This window comes from Neoarius graeffei, chromosome 16 (assembly GCF_027579695.1).
Source record: "Neoarius graeffei isolate fNeoGra1 chromosome 16, fNeoGra1.pri, whole genome shotgun sequence".
Lineage (NCBI taxonomy): Eukaryota > Metazoa > Chordata > Actinopteri > Siluriformes > Ariidae > Neoarius > Neoarius graeffei.
In genome coordinates this window covers 41923509-41948019 of record NC_083584.1, presented here as the reverse complement: position 1 = coordinate 41948019, position 24511 = coordinate 41923509, and the positions used below count along the sequence as shown (strand labels likewise).

General features: G+C 39.9%; 1 protein-coding gene across 1 annotated transcript in view; it reads right to left on the bottom strand.

Moving 5' to 3' along the window:
• The window catches only part of med30 (mediator complex subunit 30), a 36676-nt gene continuing 12165 nt past the window's right edge, over positions 1-24511 (bottom strand). The window contains exons 4-5 of the mRNA XM_060942974.1: positions 12976-13083; positions 1-709 (exon numbers count right to left, since the gene is read on the bottom strand). Of these exons, the coding sequence (XP_060798957.1) occupies positions 614-709; positions 12976-13083 (204 nt within the window). The 3' untranslated portion in view covers positions 1-613. The remainder of the gene's footprint in view (positions 710-12975; positions 13084-24511) is intronic.

The window sequence follows — 24511 nt, the reverse complement described above, 5'->3', positions numbered from 1 at the left end:
TAACGGTTTTACATGTGTCTTTATTTATGGAACACATTTTTATCAAAAACACTAACACCATCTGTCAACTCATTCAAGCAAATCAGCAGATCATAAATACAAAAGTTCAGATTTTTCTTTCAAAAGCACTTATGTTTAATAATAATGCAGTACATAACTACCAGAATTTCTGGCAGGTTTTGCATCGAGTGAACATCAGAACACTGCAATATTACATATATACTCTAACATTCTTGCTACATTATGTTATGAAATATTTAATTTATAAAAGTTTTTTTTTCCAGATTTACAAGTATTTGGAATAAAATTAAGAATGAAATTCATCACAGTCATCAAAGTAAGAAATCCACTCGGTCTTAAAATGTTCTTGCTGGAAATTGAATTCAAGTCAAATAAACTGAATCCTTGCTCAACCATGTAGTGCGAACAAGCAGCGAAGTTTACCCCGTTTCACTCTGTCCTTCCTCTGTGCAATTTTTCACCTCAGTACCCCTCTTCTGTCTTTGCTATCTCTCCCCTTTACGCTCCGTGAAAACACATCTCATTAATGCAACGTGAGTAGACTGTGTGTGTGTGTGTGTGTGTGTGTGTGGGGGGGGGGGGGGGGGGGGGTTTAGCTCCTCACAGCTAGCATGGAGTTAATCTCCCAGATGAGGTTTCTGAGCTGGTCCATTATCTGCTTCAGTTGCTGGTTCTTCTGTTTGAGTTTCTGTATTTTAAATAAATAAAATAAAAAGACATATGTTAGAGTGGGACATATACCATATAATACAATCCACATATGTAGCAAAAGAAAAGTTGGATAAATGCTATACATTCCTTATTCAGAATGCAACACATTGTTCAGATCTGTCTAAAATAATTCCTAATGAAGCACGTGCCATGTTGAGAGTAAGTAATGTATTTGAATTCAAAGTGCGTACATTATTACTCATGACAGTAAACATGCAATGGAAATGCATTTAAAAAAAAAAATAAATAATCACCACATCCATTACTGACAGCAGCTGTAAATTTGATCAAACAGCTTTCCTGGTGTAAGATCAGTTCTGGATTGCGTGTTATTGAAATAAGTTTAATAATGCAATCACAGTTGAATATAGTGCTATATACAGGGTGTTTAAAAATTTTGCTATCTTTTCACAATCTAATAACTTTGCCAATTCTTGTTCAATTGACCTCAAATTTTAACAGCATGTGTGGAAACAGGTCAAAATTTAATGTTTTTATCTTTTTAGGTATAGAAATGCCATTCACTGGAAAAGAAAAGGCGTTTTGTGTGTTAGAGTACGCTCGAACACAGTCGAACAAGACTGTGCAGCGTGCATTTATGAGAGAATTCTCTAAAAATGCACCAACTGCAATGCAGATTTGGACACGGCACAAAAAGTTCACACAATTCTGCGCAGGGCAAAAGGATCTGGATGACCACCAGCATCAGAAGAGACGGTCGAGCAGGTTCACGAATATTGAAAATTTGTGAAGTTGTTCATGGAATCCACATACCTTTGAATTTCTCATTCAAATTTTGAGGAATAAATCTTATATTGCTCAACATTAAGCCTGTTCAGTTTCATTTGCCTCGACTATGTAGTTTCTGGGATATTTACATCTCAAATAATTATTATTTTTTTAACACCCTATATCACATCTGCAGAATCCAAACACACACTTTCAAAATGATACTCCAACTCCTCAGACTGAAAAATACAACATATACAGAGCTGAAACCAGTTACATAAATCAAAAGAGTTGAAATACCGTTGCTTAGTTGTTCCAGTCTGTGGTATCCATAACTGTGGTCCTGGTCAACATTTAGTAGCTAATTACTGTAATTAGGCAAATCAGTGTTGTTTTGAGACAATGACCTGCATTCCTGCTTAAAAACAAAACGTTTTTGCTGATAAATAGTGTTGCAAACAGGAACACATCATAAACGATGGGGAAACCCACCACCACAATTAAACATCTCTCCTCTGTTGTATTTTGGTTTGAACAGAACCAAAATTTACACAACTGGGTTTTCTATTATTCTCCAGAGCAGAACACTTCTAAATTCTGATTGGTTGGTCACCAAACCATGTCATAGTTTATCACTGTCTCTCTCTGTTTGTGCCATGCCCCAAAGGGCCTAGATGAACCCAAACGTCCAATCTATAATTTTTCCTCGTATGCGAGCAGTGTCCCAGACTGTTCTCGGTGTTGCTTTTGGAAAATTGTCCAGGAAAGTTTTACGTTGTCTGCCCCTTGCGCGTTTTCCCGTGATTTTCCCCGAAAGGGCAAGGTCCTCCAATTGTTGCTTTCGAATCACGTGGCCGACAAAACTGGTCTGTCGGCGTTCGATTGTACGTAGAAGCTGCCGTTCTTGCTGGATCCTGTTGAGTACCTCGTCGTTGGTGACTCGATCGATATAGGAGATTCTCAACATGCGTCTGTAGAGCCACATTTCTGTAGCCTCAATGTTGCGCCGGGTTTCGGCAGTGAAAGTCCATGCCTCGCAGCCATACAAAAGTACTGACCAAACGTAGCATTTAAGAAGACGAACTCTGGTTGGCACTGAAAGTGAGCGATCTGCGAGGATTGGCCGTAGGCGATCGAACGAATCCTTCGCTAGAGTGATACGCCGATGGATTTCCTTCTTGCTTCGACCATCCGAGGTGACTAGAGCGCCGAGGTAAATGAATTGGGAGACTTGTTCAATCGGGACAGTGCCGAGTTTGAGCGAGCAGACCGGTTCTGGTGTTGACTTTGAGATGACCATGGTTTGTGTCTTTTTGGCATTGATCGAGAGCCCAAAACGCTCGCTTTCTTCAGCTAGCTTGTCAAAGAGTTGTTGGAGACCTTCTTGTGATGTGGCCAAGAGGATCGTATCGTCAGCGTATCTGATGTTGTTGATTTTGACGCCGTTGATGATGATACCCTCTGGCAGATCTTCGAACTGTTACCGCCTTGCACCACGCGGAGGTTGTCTCATCGGACTTGACATCCGAAATGGATGCTCTTCGCAGGGCTTTATCACTGTAAAGTTGCCCAAACTTCATCTTTATTCTGATGCCCTGCCAATGATTACACCACTGCCTCACAGACACTGAACAACTTCCATTTGCTTTGATGCGCTCGTCGCTTTTGGTCTGAACGTACCATTAGTGTTCAGTGGAGTGTTGGAAGACGCTAGACTGGCAGTTCATTCATGCAGGTTTTTCCAAAAGAGCTTTTTGCACATGACTTTTTCCAAGAGGTTCCTGAGAATGGTGCAAAAAACAGGCTCCTAAAGACAGCCGATCCTGCAGATGGAAACAGCGTATGGACGCTATCAGAGGTGAACTGAAGGAGTCCCTTACAAATTCCAATGGTGTGCAAAATGTCATTGTAGAACACACACCACTGATTAAAACTGGTCTTCAACTCTTATAGCTCATCTGAGACCATGCTGACTGGCGATATTGTCAGCAAAAAAAAATGAGAAAAGTGCATCTCCAGCAGGTATGGGAGCACGTAAACTGGATTAAGCATCCAAAACCCACGAAGCCATGACATTTGATGGGAACAGAACAGACTGATGATGGCAGTGTGATGGTGTAGAGAATGTTTTGCTGACATACTTTAGGACCCTTGGTACCCACTGAAGGACTGAACTGCTGAGCATATCTGAACATCATTGCTGACCAAGTTCATCTCTCCCCTGGTTACAGTTTATCCACACTCGGATGAATACATCCAGCATGATAATGCACCATGTCACTAGACACACATCAGCAGTGAATGGCTCCAAAAACATGACAGCAAGTTTCTCTGCTTCAGTGGTTTACATAGTCCCCAGATCTCAACCCTGTCGAGAACCATTGAGATGAGGTGGGAAGAGGAGCAGATCATGGCAAAGCCACAGAGCTGTCCGATTTGCAGTAAGTGCACAATTCAATCAGTGGTACAACATGCTTGCACAATAGGGTAGAATCCATGTCCAAGAAAATTTGTGCTAAAGAAGGCACAACACATTACAAGATAAGTGTTGGTATAGCAATTCATCAAGTTGGAATGTCTATTTCTCAAACAGACAAATGCACACTCGTAAGACAGCCTCTGACAAAGCTAAGGAATAGGAGAATATCTGCTTCGGCACATAGAAGCACAGAAATATTTACTAGCTTGCACTTCTTGGATAAAATCTTAAGTTGGTAAGAAAACCAATGGGTTGATATTCTTGTTGTACTACTTTCTTACAGAAGTTCAAACACAGCACCTCATTTTGCTTCTCCGTTCTGCTTTGCTTTCCTCTGAAGCACAAAAGGAGCTGAAAAGGACCATCTGTAATAATGTGTGACGAAGGCTCAAAAGCAAAAATTTAGAGCCGTTTCAAATCTGTGAGATCAAGCTAAAACTCCGTTCTATTTTAAAATCACACCACCCAGTTGTTGATCATTTTCTAGAACAGCATAAACTGTCACATTTATTCCGTACGCAGAGTATACAATAACAGAATTTATTCCACAGAGAATCTGATAAAGTGCGTTAATGCATTTGTTCCAATTCATTGTCTTTTCTATAATAGCCACTTACACAGGGACTGGCACGGTGGGCGCTCCACATAAATGGATTAAAATGGGTGTGCAATTAAGAATTATTCACCAAAGGCGAGACAAAGTCGAGGTTAATTATTCACGGAGCCTGAGGGGGATAATTGTTTTAGTATAAATACATAGGTATACATCATTAAAAAAAAAAAAATTATATTATATTTTTATATATATATATATATATATATATATATATATATATATATATATATATATATATCAAACTTCAAAAGCAACATGCTAATGTAATAAAGGCACGATGCAGGCTTGTCTCACTTATCCACACCGACTCTTACAAAGGTACTTAAAATGTCCGACACACGGACTTTTTGTAGTTCTAAATGGAGCGTTAGGCCTAGTTCGGATGAAATTACACTATTAAAATGATCACTGAATGATTTGTTTTTCTGAATCTTTACTATTTAGTTGTTCGCTAGAATACCATTTTGCGATTTCACACTTAAGCAAATGTTTGAAAACTCCGGATCGCCTTCCTTCCTGGTGGCGGACATTTTTTTTGTGCCGCACGGCGCATGCGCAGAGCTGATTCGACAGGGCTTTCCACAAGCGCCGGCTGCGGCTACACAATTAAGTCCAGCCGGCTACTTTAATGACTATTTTTGTAGTCCACAGGCTCTCAATATTAATTTTCGATTTTAATAAAATTAAATGTTTATCTAACGGACTGACAATAATGTCAAACTGAACCGCACTCATTTAAGTTGTGATTCGCGCTGTTTGTACCGATAATAACCACAAATTCCCAGCAGACTTCGTTGATCAGGGGAGAGTAACTCATCCGCGGCCCCGACATGCGGTGTGCGCGCGCGCACTCGGCGGAGGCAGCAGTGTGCGCGCGCACTCGGCGGAGGCAGTATGAGCTTTAGTGGAAAGCCCTGGGAATGCGTAAATGTCAAGTTCGAGTTTAGATTTACGAGCCTGAAAAAAAATGTCGAAAAACCGGCATTAAAAAAAAAAATTTCACCCGCACAAACGGCACTCACCCAGCCGGTGGACCGGAAACAGAACATTTTTTAATAATGGCCCCAGGTGGATATGTCCTGCTTCTCGTTCTCGCAGCTTTGCAATTCAACCACAGGCTCTCTCCATGCACTCCAAGTACACGTGAAGAGTGTGCGCATGATTGGAATAATGGAACGCAGTTTGGCATATGATTGGTTCTCGGCAGCGAAGCAGCCAGGAGGATTTATTGACCGTCCAAGTGTCATTTAAAGGGCCGATTTCTGAAGTGCTCAGTTTGCGTATTAAGTCAATCGTATGATAATTTTTAAAAAAAATCTCCCGACCCCGACACCCCCCCCAAAAAAAATCTCCTCGGATCTACACGATTCGCGTAGGTCACCCTTTTTGACTTCAAAACGGCGAATTTCGCCGAAAGGTGAGAGATTTTCATGCCTGATTATTATTTGTTGATATTATATTATGGTGCGGGCGGCATGGTGGTGTAGTGGTTAGTGCTGTCGCCTCACAGCAAGAAGGTCCGGGTTTGAGCCCCGTGGCCGGCGAGGGCCTTTCTGTGTGGAGTTTGCATGTTCTCCCCGTGTCCGCGTGGGTTTCCTCCGGGTGCTCCGGTTTCCCCCCACAGTCCAAAGACATGCAGGTTAGGTTAACTGGTGACTCTAAATTGACCGTAGGTGTGAATGTGAGTGTGAATGGTTGTCTGTGTCTATGTGTCAGCCCTGTGATGACCTGGCGACTTGTCCAGGGTGTACCCCGCCTTTCGCCCGTAGTCAGCTGGGATAGGCTCCAGCTTGCCTGCGACCCTGTAGAACAGGATAAAGCAGCTACAGATAATGAGATGAGATATTATGGTGCTCTGTGTTGTTCTCATTTATGTATTTAACAACAGTATCAAAATACTCGGGTCTTGAGATAAATGCACATTAGTCATGAACAATGGTAACTATTCTCTTTTGCGTTATTTTTGACAGAAGTAGAATTCATACATGAACAAATTTTGGCTAGTTGATTTTCTGTTTGGCTAGTTACCGGTACTTTGGAAGGTAACTAGTCCGGCTGGCTGGTGAAAAAAAAAAAAAAAAAGAATTTCGAGCCCTGCACCTAACCCCCTACTGCTTCCTGGGTGCTGTAGCATAGCTGTCCACTGCTCTGGGTATGTGTGTGCACTCATTGCTCACTTGTGTGTGTGCATGCATGCATGCATGTGTTCACTCCTTCAGATAAGTTAAATGCAGAGAAGGAATTTCATTGTGTTGGAGTGTACATGTGACAAAAATAAAGGCTTCTTCTTCTAAACCAAAGCCACAAAATTCACAGGAAAATGGAGTATTAAACTCAGTTACAGAGAGGAATTAAACTTTACTGCGTTCATTCTTGCAGATGGAGTGGAAATCACAAGTCTAAGTGTCAAGACATGAGGTGAAGGGATTAAGCAGGTGAAGGCAGGGAAGGGCTTCACTAATACCACTGCTGCGCCTCCTCATTCTCCTCCCATAACACCTCATCTCATACACAGTCCTGACACAATAAGGAGTGCAGGCTGTCATATTTTCTCAAGAAGTCCTTCGGAGAGCTGAATTCAGCCAGTGTGGCCTGCAGCAGTAACAAGAGCAAGCATCTGAATTCATGCTGCTGCTACGCTGGAACGAAACCGTGTGCACGGAGCTTGGCAGCTTCCTGCAGTGAGGGGTGGACATCATCAGCAAATGAAAAATGAACTCGGTGGTTATAGTAGTAACTCAGATCAAAGCTGCAGCAAAGTGACCATGATTCTGTGTTACTAAAAAGGGGACTGTTGCATGTTTGGTGCCGTCCTCTATTACGCTCGATCAGGATTATACTTCTACTGAAATGGCAGGACATATGCAGACAAAAACAGATAACGTTAAAAAAAAAAAAAAAAAAAGTGTTACTATATCTGCATATCTTTGTAACACAAGGAGAAGCAGTGCAAGGGGACACAATGTACTATCGATAATGCAGAGATTTTTCATTGATTCAAGTTGTGCTCCTGATCATTTTTCAATCAACTTCTTTCGCTGTTCATCCACCACAGATACATATTGATTGTGCCGTACTTAGTTACATGGTTTGGTGGTGTAAATACAACACATGTACGCTGATGTACAAGTTAAAATGTAACCAGCACACGATGCTGATTAATTATGAAAAACACAAGAAGATGGGGTTTGTTTAGCATCTACAAGGCTAGAATCTTTGTCCCTAAGTTCACATGATCTGACAGTCTATATTATCTTTCAGTTCATCTGTTTGGTCATCGAAATCTTACTTCAACATTTTTTGAAAGAAATAAGACAATCAAATAATCCAGTCCTTAGCGGTTAGAGTTACAGACTGGATCGTGTGCCTGTATGATCAGACCAATGGCGGCCGGTAGTCTTTCAAACAGGGGAGGCTGGTTGGTTACGATATTTCCAGATTTTAAAAGAAAAAACATCAATTTTGCCCATACTCTTGCCTCTGATCTGGCTGATTGTTGGCAGCGTCACAAAGTGTGAAATAACAGGTTCTTTTGGCCCATTAGCCTACTGTCCAATATACATGATGGTGGTGTTGGGGGGGAGGGGTATATTTTAACATTTTATATTTTAAAATTGTGGCATGTTGTTTAAAAATTGATCATTATTGAAAGCAGCTCTTTGTCAGGAACCTCAGCAGTAGAGCTGGGTGCCACACATTTCGTTCAATGACACTTTCCCTATATTTTACTTATTTTGACTGAGAAATGTTTTATTGACAATTTTGATAACCCTTCACTTTTAATCCAGGTCTGTAGTGTGAAATGTTCTCGGCTGCGTTTTTGTTTAAAAATGTTTTCCAAATTGTAGCTGTGTTTAATTCATATCCAGAAAAATATATATTCCAATATAATATACTCAGCATAAACATTTTAAATAGATTCTATATTTTTGGTCCATCCATGACATATTACTAAAGTAGCCTATTTACTGTTGTTGATGTGGGTCACTTGCTGTTAGCCAATTCACTTTCTCGTACCAGGAGAGCTGAAAGGAACGAGCATTATTCCCTACCTTTCTCACCAAGTCAGTCTGAGGCGTTGGTCTCTTTAATTTTAATTTTTTCCTCGAAAGGAAGACTGGCAAATGGCTTCGCCAAAATTAAATCAGCAATGCTTGGCATCCGTGTGCAGCTTTCTTGCTAGCTGACTAGCCCCCTCAAGTTCAGTCACTCAAATAAACGAAATTTCTGGAACTAAGATAGCAAACTTGACAACACTATATTTACACTTTATTTACACTGAAAATATATACAAACTAAAAAAGCTGGTAGAAACCGTATGTAATGAATGAAATCGAAATGTAAGCTGATCTCTTACAATACACCACAGCACTTGCGAATCCGCATGGGACTGAACTGAAATTCACCGCTGCCTGTCTATATTTGAAACGAGCTGTCAATCAAAGAAAATATCCGCCCGCTTTCACCAATCACCAGTCTCCTCGCGGAAACTGCCATGTCCCTCCCACTGTGAGGCTCGGAGTCCGTAGGCGGGCGTTTTCGCAGTATTTGTCCAATAACCGTCTTGCATTTTGAGATTGAAAAGCGCAGAGCTCCCAATGCCATTGAAGTCCACTGAGGCTGGGCTGCATCGCGCTGTCACGAGGGAAAGAAACTCACGCACACATTAAAGTTATAAGGGCATTTTTAGAGGAGGCTAAGCCTCCCTCGTTGTCTTAGAGCAATCGCCCGTGGATCAGACGGAGATGGAGATCAGCGAGGGGATGGTCTCTTCACAGTTTACAGGATCGAGGTGAAGGACCAGCAGAACAGAGAAAGAAGACAGAGTGGGAGGCATGATGGCCACAGGAGGGATGAGCTCTACATACGGCACAAGCTGATGCAATCAGAACGAACAGGCAATGAGATACCTGAGAATATGAGAAACCGGCTCTTTTGTGAAAGATGTAAATAACTCAGTCACTGTCGATGCTTAAAAACTAGTTAAAATGTCCATTCAAGGTACAACAAAGCATGTCTTCTATATCAAGCCTAAACCAGGCATTCTTTTGCATCTCTCCCACAGTAAGCGCTTTCATCTCTTCTTTGATTGTCAGGAGCGCACTGATGGCTTCACTGATACAGAGAGAGATCTGTGAGAGTGAGCTAATCACTAATTCCACATTTAAGTCTCATCCAAAGGAAAGGAGTTTCTCTTTATTGTCTGTTATGGGAAAGAAGGTAAAAGATAGTCTTGTATTAAAAGGCACTCATATGCTGTAAGGTTGTGCTCTGACTGAAGTCTCGTTTTTTGGTTGATGCTATCCACAGATTGAGAAGAAAGAAAAGGAAGAAAGGAAGGGAGGGAAGAAAAGGAAAGAAGGGAGGAAGAACAAGAAAGAAAAGTTCTGATCATTAGGCAAAGCTTTGTATGACAGCATATTAGGGCCATTGTAGGTTAAAAAAGGGGAAAAAAATAGAGTTGGGGGGTAATATTCCACAAAAAAAATAAATAAATAAATAAATAAAATTAAAAACCCACACAATTCAGAATTTCTTACAAGAAATTACAAGAATTAATTACAAGAAAAAATTACAAGAAAAAACACCTCATTTTTCGAGATTAACGTCATTTGCAGGAAATCAGAAATTCAGAGATTAAAAATCAAATTTACAAGAAAAAAAAAACAAGCAAAAAAACCCCCCTCAAAAAACAGGGATTTTTTGTTTGTTTGTTTTTTTTGGTGAAAGAACCAGAGGTGGGTTTCCCAAAAGCCTCTGAACACCAAGACGGTCTTAACTAGGAGACAGCGCTTTCATTGAGCTGCTCGCTCCGGTCTATCATTTAATGATGATCTATGTGCGGTGATGTTTTTGGGAATCTCAGGCCAGATCGCTTCACTTTGAGATGTTGGATCAACATTATCACAACACAGATGCTATGGGCTGAGCCGAGAGCTATAGGAAATGCAGTCTTTCCTCTTTGATCACACAATATATAAACAAAGCACTAAGAGGTTTTCAACTACATTTCTCAGAATGCACTGCAGCCGGGAAGCATGTAATTATTGTCTCAGAGAACATGCAAGTATTTTCCCCCCCTCCCAAAATTATGACTTTATAATCTCACAGAATATTTGAGTTTTTTTCCTCATAAAATTTATGACTAATCTTGGAAATTCTGAATATTAGCCTCTCCCTCAGCTCTATTTTTTTTCTTATACCTACAACGGCCACGATACTTTGTTGTAGCCTTGAAAGCTATAAGTGTCCTGAAATAAAAATGTTAGTACTTAATTATTTGAGTGATTGTCATTTAAGTCAATTTAATAATAATAATAAAATCCCCTGTAAAGCAGCAAACCAGCTTACGACACATTAAAGAGTAAACTAATAAGCAATAATCCTGACTAGTCTTGCCTTGCTCGAACACCACTGATTTTTTTTTTAACTGACCTTTATTGGCTTTTATCCAATTACTAAAACAAGCAAGAAGCTAAACAATTTCTTGCTAATAGTTTTTAGTCTGTGGAACACACAACACAGCAAATGCACACCAAATACATATTTCTCTGCCTTAGGCAGAGCATTAAAATTCTTAGGACATCTTCACCTTCTACCCTGAACATGCTGTACATTGTCTGTTTACCCACTACACACCAATTAAGACCAGCTCAGCTCACATGAGAAACACAGGAAGTGGCTCATCTTGGAAAAAGAGCACCATATGAGTATACTCTAAGAAGTGTGTGTGTGAGAAAAAAAAAAAAAAAAGAGTTGGTGTGTGTATGCGTAGACAAGCCAGCTCTCATTACAGCTGTGTGTGCATTTGTTTATCAGTCCCCACAACCCCAGCACTGCTCCAGAGATAAGAGCCACTGCAGCTGATGCCAAAACCCTGCTCATTATGTGCTCGCAACCCGTTCAGAGTCCTGTCTGAAATTACAAACATTCTCCTCTATAATATCTCACTTTCCCATTTGAATAAAGACGACAGACATGGTAATTAACAGGGTATTAAAAATCTGGGGGGAGGGAAAGGGATAGAAGGGGAGAGAGGGGAGTGGAGAGGAACGCCACAGAATTAATAAAAGCTACGATCTCTCCAAGGCCTTTTTAATGGGCTGTGACAGGAATTTATTCACACTTAGAGAGATATTAAATCAAACGGCTTCCTCTGAAGAGAGACGGCCCGCCACCACAGAATCAGTGAGCTTAGGCCGCTGGGACATACGCGCACGCACACACACAGTTTTGCCCTCTCTGAGATCAGGTGGTGTTATAAATTGTCTAGAGCACAATAATAAACGAATTCGCTGCTGTAGATTAGATCAGCTTTGCCCGTGTTCAGCGTTTTGCACGGCTGTTCCTATATTAACTCGCTGAGAAATTCAGCCAGCTCTTTTAGTTGAGACAAAGATGCATGTTCATAATTAGGCTGCTGAGACCCAACAGGAAAAATGAAACAAAGCAAATGGACCGCACAAATCACAAATCAGTCTGAGCTCCACACAGGCAACGTGGAGAGAGACAGAGACATGTGTGAATATGCGAACAATGATAAGGAGAAAGGTCACTCTACTACTCCGTAGAATGCAGAGTGATATTTCAGGTGACTCCTGACTAACAGCAATTACACTAATTGACAGATAACAAGGAGAGAGCAATGAGTCACAGCTCCTGAAAGGAGCACTGCACTACTATACATACTGCTCGACAACTCTCACAGTCCCTAAACCCCTGAGTACTCAGTATCAGGAATTAAACAGGGAAGACAGTTTTATTTTTTTAAAAATAAAAATAAATAAAAAATAGGGGGGGGGGGGGGGGGGGGGGGGGGGTGCCACCAAGTATGAATTTCGTGCCATTTCACAAGAATGTGTAATGACGCTATATAATCCAACCCCTGAGAAAAAAATTAATAAATTCTCTCCACTCTTTGTTTGTAATATTTTATGTCCCTTGTGTTCCTCCTTGGAAATATTCCACCAATCCCATCGATCCATCCATTCCTTTCATGCTTGAAGAAACAGCTGAGGCAGATGCAGAGAAGAGGCTGACATCTGTTCCCCACATTTGGCTGTGACGCTGACCTCCCCGGAGTTCCACGTCCCTTATTCCCACTACACGTTCTGCGCATCCAACATGTCATTTGCAGCTGCTCGTTTGGTCATCCCAAAGCTTTTTACAAATTCAGCTCATTTCAAATGAGAAACATGTCTGGGCAGAATACAGTACCGCACAGGATTACTTGCCTTGCCCAACAGGTCATACTGATTGACCATGTGGTCCTGCACAATATAACGGGTCTGGTATAAATTAGAGAGAAAAAGAACAGTTTGTTTGGGTTTGGGTGTACATACCATCCCAAACAGCGACAGTACATTAGACTGTAGAGCACAGAGACAGGGTAAATGTAGAGCACAGGGACTGTACTGACCTTGTTCACCTCAAGCACTTCTCTTCTCTCTTCACTGGCTGAACGCATCTGACTGGCTACACGCTCATCGAGTTTGGAGCTGTCGTCCTCCACGTAGGGGATGAGTTGCTGCAGTAGAGGCAAAAAGAAAATCAGGGCAGAACTCTTTCAGACAAAGAGAATATGCAACTGTCTACAACTTTGATTATGACCTCATAATAGTTCAACCATGCTGCATAATGTAGAGAGAATTCAGTGAGGAGTCATATTCGTGTAATCAACCCTACAGATACACCTACAATCCTTTACATTTACGTAATGGACACATCAGTCCTCAGAATGCTCACATGCACATTTTGAGTAATACATACTGTGAAATTGGACAATCCATCACTAATATGTTGAATGCTTTAAAGAAAAAAAAAATATATATATACACAGTTGAAGTTTACATATACAGACATGGTCATCGTGGACAGGTGTGTCATGGTAATGCTGGGCTTCCAATGATTTCATGGAACTGTTCTTTTTCTGTGGCAGAATGATTGTACAACATACATCTTTAACAGGAACAAAAACCCAACAATTTGGTGCACAAGTTTTAATTTATTTTGGGTTTTCGGACGACAACGAATGAATCTGATCCAGTTACCGTATGTAACAAGCTAGCATTGTTATGACCTACTATATGCCCATGTTATTACAGTTATAAATAACTATTATACTGGAATTAGTTATTTCTGATAAAATGACAATATAATTTACCACAATAAAAATGTCACTAACTTTTTCTGAAATATTACAAATACTGTGATTTATTTTACAGTTTTCAATGTTTTTTTTAAATCAACACAAACTGACTAGAAGCAGCTGATTTCCAATTTTGCTCTTAATCTATTAGATTGTAAAATGTTTAATTTTTCTCCTTTTCAGTGTTAAATATTTAATTCTTTAAAAATATATATTTTTAATATTTAAATTACATTTTGCAGACGTTAAAATAAATAATTGAACCATTTTTTTTTTTTAATGGCAGTTTGTGAACAATACTGAATGATGTAGCTCGTGTCTTGAAGAACTGGCTTCGAGAACTTCAGTATGATATTTTTGTCATATCATCCACCTTTAGCTCTTTATTATATTGTCAAAGTGTGTACACATTAGCACCATGATGCTGATGGTTAGGTATGTCTTCTTGTACAGTATCTGAGGGGGAGAGCTTGAAAGTTTGACTATGATAATTTTAGATGTCCCTCTTAAGGGCTTTAATTGATCACACACCTGAAAGCTTAATATTAAAACACAGCTGACATGAAGACAGTCATCTATATCCCCCGCCCTATATACCAACTTTGAATATATTATTTGTCACATTTTTCAAGTTCTGCTGCAGGAAACCAACCCTACCTCTTTACACTGACCTCAGCAGCCCGTGGCATAAACCCAACGGACCTTTGGTCCAGGTGGGCTAAAAATGAAAACTTCTCACATTTCTCAGTATCAAAAGGCACATATACATTACTTAATCAACACTGTACCGTACCACTCAGTTTTCAAGTTCTCCTCCGGAAACAAAACCTACCCCTAAGACTAGCCTAAGAGACTAAGTCTGAAATTGTTTCCATGGAAACATGTAAAATTTAAATTTCTCAAATTTCTTAGTATGAAAAGGCACATCTACACCACCTTGTTAACATGTATACCAAGTTTCAAATCCATATCGTGAATAGTTTTGGATATATGCTCCGGAAACAAACATTGCTCTTAGAAACCAAGTCAAAATCAATTTATGTAAAAATTAGAAAAATACTTTTTTCCCCCCCAGTTTCAAAAATCCAAAATAGCAAATGGCACCAGTTCACGTTGCTTGATATGTTTACAAAGTTTCATTAAGATATCTTCAGAAGTTTTAAAGACATGGCCCAGAAACAAAAGCGTGACCAGACTGACAGCTGGATGGCCGAACGGAACTTGTTTCTACATCCCCCACCAAACTTTGTTTGGACGGGGGATAATAATCAAGCTTTCAATATCGGTGTGGGAAGTGTGTGTGTGTGTGTGTGTGTGTGTGTGTGTGTGTGTGTGTGTATTGTACCATCTCTAGGCATCTCTTATCCAGATGTAGAAAAGAAAGATGGAAAAAAAGGACTTATTAGTGATCAGACAATATGATTGCTTTCCATTTCAATTACTTTAACGTCAAAGTAATGAGCTCAATAGCACTTACAAGTTCTTCCCATATGGCAATTCTTCCATAAACATCAAATTTCAGAAACTAATGATATATAGTCTCACCAAAGACAACTACAGGTTTAAATTTTTATGCGGTCATTCTTGGATTTTAGCAGCTGCACTTTTAAATTGTCAATCTCTCAGTGAGATCTCTCTCTCCATCATAAGGTAGCATTCTGCAAGTTGAAAGAAAACACATCCATTATTTTGCTGTTTCTACAGTAAGAATTTTCAAACTGTTTGACATTTTCCATTACCGATAACAAAAACCTAAACTTTATAAAAATAACAATAAAAAAAAGTTATTTGTGTGAACATGGTCTATGTGCCACCACTTTCTTGTCTGGTGTGCCTGATCATATTTGTTTGCCCCAGCACCTTCAAATAATTCATCTTCTCCGATACCTTGAAGTGAGCCCCAGCATGTCCACTGTGCTTCCCTCATCTCCCTTAAAACTGTGCTCCATCCAGAGTGTTTGCTTCAATCAGTTCCACCTCACTTCTAATAATTCATTATTTTTTCTAAACTCTTCCATCCTGAAACAACCTTGAAAAACTATCAGTGTTTCTCTATGGTCGGTCACTTCAGCTTAAATCACACTGACACCTGCTGGCGCACAGAACCAAAGAAGCTGCTGCGCCAACACTGGAGATGTAATCTGATATCATGCCGGGTATGAAAGCTGTCCTAAACCTGTCCTTCCATATCAATTCAGAATCAGCGGAAACAAACACACTGTTTGTCCTTCAATTGAAAAAAGGAAATAAATAAACTAAAAAAAACACATCAAATAGTCAGAAATTTCAAGTCACCAATAATGTCAGATAAGACATCAGTGGAATTAACTGTATTCAATTTCAACCACCTGTACTAGTACTCTTATGTTCCTATACCTCAGCACAGTTGAATTCTTTAATCTGATGGGCCAGAAGGTCTGCATTACGTTTATATAACAGCACAGCTCAGACAGTACATCTAGCTGTAACATGAACGACAAGTTAATATTAACGTACTTGTCCTAATATGTTATTGTTTCTATAGTAACAGCTCCTACACAAGGACTTGTACAGCAGACACTCCACATAAGTCTAATAATAAACTGATTTAAATAAAAATAAAATTAAAAAAAGCACTGTCTAACACAGTAAAACTGGGGCCGCATCACACCCGTGTGCATTATTTTTGTATAACTGCACCATGTGTTATTCCTTACTTATTTGTGCTGGATGCTGCATTGCTCTATATTTATTTATTTAGAATTTATTTTTATTATTTTTTTTTAAATTCAAACATGTATAAAAAAATTTATATAATTATTTGTACATACAAAAGAAAGAAAACGAGAAATCAAAAAAATAAATAAAATAACAAAGAGCTAAGACATTACAAAACACCGCACATTGTTCGAAAAAGGAGTGGGAAGAAGTACAATACTTTAATTTCCCACCCCTTTTTAACTACCCCGAAATCCAAACTACCTTAATATGCCTATAAAAATATATACCATATATACACTTCATGAATATCTATATACATATATAATTACAAAAATATATACTACATACCATATATACACACACTTCATAAATATCTATATAAATATATAATTCCAAAAATAACAACTACTACATACCTATCCCTGTAAATATGAATATATAAACTATCCCTATAAATAAATATATACCATATATACCATATACTAAGTTAGTTCTAATATAACAATCAACCCTATTCTATTTATCCCTCGTCACCCTCCGTTAACATACTTCCTCTTCTATATACTTGTTTAAAAATATTTGTCCTTTTTTTTTAAAAACAGATTTATATTTGGTCTGTGTCTATGTGTCAGCCCTGTGATGACCTGGCGACTTGTCCAGGGTGTACCCCGCCTTTCGCCCGTAGTCAGCTGGGATAGGCTCCAGCTTGCCTGCGACCCTGTAGAAGGATAAAGCGGCTAGAGATAATGAGATGAGATTTATATTTGCACTTTGTTTTATTTCTGTCTCCAGTCTGTTCCATAAAGTCGCCCCACAGCTCGATACGCACGTTTTTTATATTTGTTCGAACCTTTGTTTTTTTATTAATTTAGGTCTTCCCTTAGATTATATCCCCCCCCTCTATTATATTATATATATCATCACATTACTACATATACTGTAAGTCACAGCACATTACACACTCACTAACCACTTTAATAGGAACTTGTTCTTGATTCTAAAATTCCTGTTCTTGGCTGCAGGAGTGGAAGCCAATGTGCTCTTCTGTTGCATGCCGAGATGCTTTTCTGCTCAACACGGTTGTAAAGAGTTGCTATATCCTTCATGGCAGTTTGAATATATCCTTCATGTCAGAATTTTGTTTAATTGATTATGAGACTCTTGAAAAAAACTGTACAAAATCTCAGTTCCTCAACATCTGAACTGGACATTCTGCCCACCAACTTTTTTAAGTCTGTTCTTCGTCTTATAATTACAGATGTGCTTCAAATTATAAATACATCCTTGGAGACTGGTGTTGTTCCTGTGTCCCTAAAAAAAGCTGTTGTAAAGCCCCTTCTTAAAAAAAATAATCTGGATCCTTCAGTGTTAAATAATTACAGGCCAATATCAAATCTACCATTCATCGGGAAAATCCTGGAAAAAATTGTCTTCAATCAATTAACTGCCTTCTTGATATCAAACAGCCGTTTTGATAATTTTCAGTCAGGATTTCGTGCCAATCATAGCACTGAAACAGCGCTGATTAAAGTTATAAATGACATACGTCTTAATACTGATGCAGGCAAAACATCGGTCCTGGTATTACTGGACCTCAGTGCAGCTTTTGATACTGTTGATCACAACATACTGCTATATCGACTTGAACACTGGGTTGGATTGACTGGTAAAGTTATCAATTGGTTAAAATCATACTTAAAAGATAGAAGCTTCTTTGTTACCCTGGGAAATTGTTCCTCAACGTCAATGCCCTTGACCTGTGGTGTCCCCCAGGGGTCGATTCTTGGACCATTACTTTTCAACCTTTATATGCTCCCACTTGGGCAAATTATCAATAAAAATTCAATTTTGTATCACTGCTATGCAGATGATACACAAATTTATTTTGCTCCATCACCAAATGATTATGCCCCCCTTGAATGTCTCTACCAGTGTATCGATCAAATCAATAGCTGGATGTCACAAAATTTTCTTCAGCTGAACACAGATAAAACAGAAGTAATTCTATTTGGAAAAAAAGATGAAAGACTCAGGATTACCACTATTCTTGACACAAAAGGGATTAAAACTAAAGAAATGGTTAAAAATCTTGGTGTTTTCATTGACAGCGAGCTAAACTTTGACAGTCACATGAAAGCAATCACTAAAACGGCATTTTATCACCTAAAAAACATTTCCAAACTAAGAGGACTTATGTCAAAAAATGATCTGGAAAAACTAATACATGCCTTCATCTCTAGTAGGGTTGATTACTGCAATGGCCTTTTCACAGGCCTGCCAAAAAAGACCATCAAACGACTTCAGCTGGTTCAAAATGCAGCGGCTAGGGTTCTCACACGAACAAAAAGAACAGAGCACATTACTCCAATTCGAAGGTCCCTTCACTGGCTTCCAGTAAGCTACAGAATTGACTTTAAAGCATTGCTGCTGGTGTACAAATCTCTAAATGGTACAGGGCCCAATTACCTCTCTGATATGTTGCAGCGGCCTAACCCAATCAGATCTACCAGATCACAACAGAAAAATTTACTATTAAAACCTGTTGTTAAAACAAAGTGTGGTGAAGCAGCTTTTAGCTACTATGCAGTACAGCTATGGAACCAACTGCCAGAGGACATTAAAAATGCTCCTGCTGTTGGCAGCTTCAAATCTAGGTTAAAGACCAAGCTGTTTTCAGATGCTTTCTGTTAAATAATTAATATTTTTACATTTTTTATAATCTTTACTTTCTCTGCATGTTTTAAATTTACTTTAACTTTATTCTATTTTATTCTGCCAGTTTTTTTTCCCCTTTCTCTTTCTTTTTCTCCTTTTTCTTTTTGGCATTTTAATATTTTATTTCTACTATTGTTTAATTCTTATTATTTTCTTTTAATTCTTTTAATTAATTATTTTAGAATAAAGATAAAATTATTTTATGTAATTTTATTTCTCTATTGTTTACTGTTTTTACTTCTGTAAAGCACATTGAACTGCCTTTGTGTATGAAATGTGCTATATAAATAAACTTGCCTTGCCTTGAACCAATCTGGCCATTTTCCTCTGACCTCTCTTATCAACAAGACGTTTCCACCCACAAAACCATCACTCACTCAATATTTTCTGTTTTTTCACACCATCCTGTGTAAACTCTAGAGGCTGTTGTGTGTGAAAACCCCAGGAGATCAGCAGTTTCTGAAATACTCAAACCAACACCCATGCCACAGTGAAAGTCACAGAGATCACAATTTTTGCCATTCTGATGACTGAAATGAACATTAACTGAAGCTCTTGATTTGTATCTGCATGATTTGATGCATTGTGCTGCTGTTAAAGGACTGGCTGATTAGAGAACTGCAGAAAACAGCAGGTGGATGGGTGATCCTAATAAAGTGGCCAGTGAGTGTACATTGACCTCGTAGATATTATATCACTTTATAGTTTGTGAATGTTTTGCTATCACAATTGTGTTCACCTTCATTACATATATTTGCACCATGCTTCACCATTAAAAATAGAAAAAAGAATTCAAGTTTCTGCATATTTAGGTCTACTTACATTTTTTAAAACCAAAGTCTTCTAGCTTTTATGCCATTACATCCTGGTGACGCAATGAAGACTGGAGAACTAAGCACTCCATTTATTGTCCATTTATCATTTGTTCATCTTCACTAACTGCTTTATCCTGGAGTCCATCCCAGGAATACTAGGCGTGAGGCAACACTGCACCAAAACTCCAAGAAACAGGAGGGATCTTTTTATATTCTTGCAAGAATCTGGGTGATGTCTGCAGATTTTTTTTTTTTTTGACAATGCCGTGATCAGAAAGCACCCAACATGGATTTCATCATATATATGGGCCATAGTTTGAAATATCCAGGCAAAACTATCTCTGGATCCTGGGGCATTTTGCACAGTGCAGGAATATACCGTAGATGAGAGACTAGGCCGTTGCACTACAACATACATAAACTCATTCACATATAGGGGCACAGCCAGCAGTATAGTATAGCCAGTCTACCTACTGTTTTTGAGAGGTGGGATGAAACCAGAGAACCGAAAGGAAACCCATACAGACACAAGGAGAACACAGAAAATTCCACACAGAGAGTACCCCAACGTCACGACCAAACCAGGAATCATGAAGCTGCAAGGCAGAAACGTGTGTAATGGAAATTTCTAATAAACACTTCAGAACACTTAGCAGTCGTCTTTTCAGTTATTTATTATAGTAGATCATATAACAGATATATAAAATAGGAAAGGAAAGAGAAGAAGACACCACTTCTGATGATGCAGAGAGTACGCGCACTCCGAGTTGTTTTAGTGGCTATTATACTCTAAAGGCATTCGCTTACTGCTTGCACCTTCACGTGATTGGCTCAAGATTTTCTATGAAGCTTTGTTAAAGCGTGCACCTGGCGTGCTCTGGTATGTGCAGGCAGATGCGTAGTTATAAGAACTCAAGCACCCTGCTCATCACCACCGAGGTCAGGAAAGGTGGTTACATCATGAGAAGATGCGTAGTTAGGACGAACTCAAGCACCCTGCTCATTACCACCAAGGCCACAGAAAAGTGATTACAACATTGGAAAAAACATCTTTCTCAGTATATTAGGCCACTTGAGCTCAACACACAAACACAGAGAATAGGAATGTTCATCCACTAAATTTCCCTCACACGTGCCACAGTGCAGACTCTCCACTCAGGTTACTGGATGGCAAATTCAAGCTTAGAACTGGAACCAAGCAGCTTTTGGCGAAAAACCCAAAAGAGTTTTTATGATAAGAGCTGTGTTGTGGTACCAGGCAGGGGTGAAATTGGGAATAAAGCAACAGCACGTTGCTCATACTTTGTACAATGAGGGATGATGTGGTTTGCTGCTTGACAGAGAAGAATGACTCAATGAGAGCCACTCTTTTCCTTTGCTTTGACGGAGAAAAAGCAGATGGAAAAATGAAAATGACACTGGCTCTTTTCGACTGCGCAGGAAATTCCAGGGCACTGAGGAGCCGGGGACTGCTCACGGTGGAAAACGCTGATGCAAGTGACTGTGCCAGCTGTTCATACTGCAGCCTGCTTCTCATTAGAGTAGTGATGAGGTAATGCCACTGACTCCATTAGCCCACTTCCTGTTTGGAGAACTTGCTTCAGAACAACTAACAGAGCACATGAAGTCAGAGGTTTGGCCAGCATCAAAATCCTCACAAAAGCAGGGAGGTTTTTTTGGCCATCCATGTTTAAAACATACAGTTATAAAAGACCTTTCAAATCTGTTACACTTGTAATGCTTTCCCTTGTAAGAGTTAGTCAGGCTCTCGGAAGACTCATGTATAACTCGCAAAAATCTGTTTTTGGAGAGTGATGGTTTGGATCAGGGTGAGAGTACAAGTCTAAAGGGAACAATTACAAGCAATAAAATTGCAAAATGTCCACTATGCTGACAATAAGGATGTGGATTTACAGGGAGAGATATTTGGTTTTCACTGAAGTGAGGGGTTTTTTTTTTACATCTTTCTGTGTAGTGCATATTCTGTGATTTGCAGAATAAAGATATTAAAGCAGAATTCAGCATTGATGACAAACAATTCAGTACTCAACAGCGCAAGAGTATGTAAATAAATATTATACAAAATAATTTGTGTAAAAGCTCTACTTTTAGCCAAGCAAATACCACAGCATGAACAAAACAGCAACAGGACCATCAATAAGTATTAAAGGGGAAAAAAAAAAAAGTCGTCTTTTAACTGTTTTACTCTGAGCTTCTTTCATCGACAGGCTGGTCCATAGTTTCATACATTACCCACAATGCCATCTGACTGCCTGCGGACAGTTGCTCCAGTGGGCTCTACTAAAGAGACCGTTGCTGCAGCACTTCAGTCTTTTAGCCTATCAGGTTTCTCTCCTCCTGATCTATACACTCTGCTCAAACAGATCAGGTTTCAAAACTTCAAAATTTCATGCTAATGCCGCCATTAACGATGTCCTGCTCATCTTCTACATCACCAACTACTGGAGCCGAGCCTCAGCCGTACCGCTCATATGGCTGCACTGCTTTCTCAAACTTTGAGTCTGATTTTTGCTGCCTCTACTACATGTATGCTGGATTTCTCATTAATATGTGATATTGAATGTTCCTGGAAAATGGTGAGTGAGAAAAGGGAGTGAGCGAGAGACACAGATGTAAGTAAGAGAGAGAGATAAGTGAATAGGGAGACAAGCGAGTGAGAGAATGCTGTTTTGTTTTCAGGAACTAACGGCCCTTTTACACTGCCTGGTAACAGCTCAACTCAACTCGCATTTTTTTGGTTTCCCATCGGGCCATAGTTACAGACAGTACCTGGTAACCGGTACTTTTTTGGTATTGCCTCCATCTAGGTTCCAAGCGAGCTAAAGCAATACCAAAAGATGGCGTTAAAACATTGCAGACTACTGATTGATCAGTATCACTGCGTCATCACTGGTGGCACGGTGATGTAGTGATTAGCACTGTTGCCTCACAGCAAAAAGGTTCTAGGTTCAAGCCCAGTGGCTGACAGGGGCCTTTCTGTGCGGAGTTTGCATGTTCTCCCCGTGTCCGCGTGGGTTTCCTCCGGGTGCTCCGGTTTCCCCCACAGTCCAAAGACATGCAGGTTAGGTTAACTGGTGACTAAATTGACCGTAGGTGTGAATGTGAATGGTTGTCTGTGTCTATGTGTCAGCCCTGTGATGATCTGGCGACTTGTCCAGGGTGTACCCCGCCTTTCGCCCGTAGTCAGCTGGGATAGGCTCCAGCTCGCCCACGACCCTTCACAGGATAAGCAGTTACGGATAATGCATGGATGGCTGAGTCATCATTGTGCGAGACGGGACGTCCTGAACAAACCCTCCGTATGTAAATAGCATTTATTTATTATTATTTATACTTCACTGATTGTGTGTTGGGCGGCACGGTGGTATAGTGGTTAGCACTGTCGCCTCACAGCAAGATGGTCCTGGGTTTGAGCCCAGCGGCCGACGAGGGCCTTTCTCCGTGGAGCTTGCATGTTCTCTCCGTGTCTGGGATAGGCTCCAGCTTGCCTGCGATCCTGAACAGGATAAGCAGCTACAGATAATGGATGGATGATTGTGTTTTTTCACCGCTCACATGAATGTGAAACTGTATTAGATCAAGCTGAAGTTGCAACAATTCTTCACATATTTCTAAAGCATTCTGTTACACACACACACACACAAAAAAAAAAGCATCCAAACTGTCAGGATGCAACAGTAACGGCATAAAAAGTGTAATCAGTTTATAAGCAGCAAAAAAAAAAAAAAGCAGCTGCACTGTGTGTGTTAAAAGCACAGGGCTTTCATTCGGAGAATGCAGGGTTCACACATCTTTTATTCACATTTTATTTAAGAAAACTTCTGCTGCAGGTAGCTCATTTAAAATTAGCCATCCTATACTGATGTTTTGTCAAACCCTCTGTTTAAAAAAAAAAGTTAAGTAATGTGATGGGTTTTGTAGGTAAGGTTTTGTAATAAATCAAACATCATGGCATTGCATTACTAAGGCCAAGTTTACATTAGACCGTATCCGTCTCGTTTTCTTCGTGGATGCACTGTCCGTTTACATTAAAACGCCTGGAAACGGGAATCCACCAGGGTCCACGTATTCAATCCAGATCGTGTCTGGTCCGGTGCTGTGTAAACATTGAGAATACGCGGATACGCTGTGCTGAGCTCTAGCTGGCGTCGTCATTGGACAACGTCACTGTGACATCCACCTTCCTGATTCGCTGGCGTTGGTCATGTGACGCGACTGCTGAAAAACGGCGCGGACTTCCGCCTTGTATCACCTTTCATTAAAGAGTATAAAAGTATGAAAATACTGCAAATACTGATGCAAATACTGCCCATTGTGTAGTTATGATTGTCTTTAGGCTTGCCATCCTTCCACTTGCAAGTGGTAAGTGATATGCGCTGGGATCACACACACAGCGGCTCAGTCCCGAATCACTGCTCGTGCACTTCACTCGCGCGCTCTGTGAGCTGCGCAGGGCCGGAGTGCGCACCCTCCAGAGGGCACTCGCTGTTCAGGGCGGAGTGATTTGGAGCGCAGGATGCCTGCGGAGCCGAGCGTATCCGTGTATTGGTGTTGCT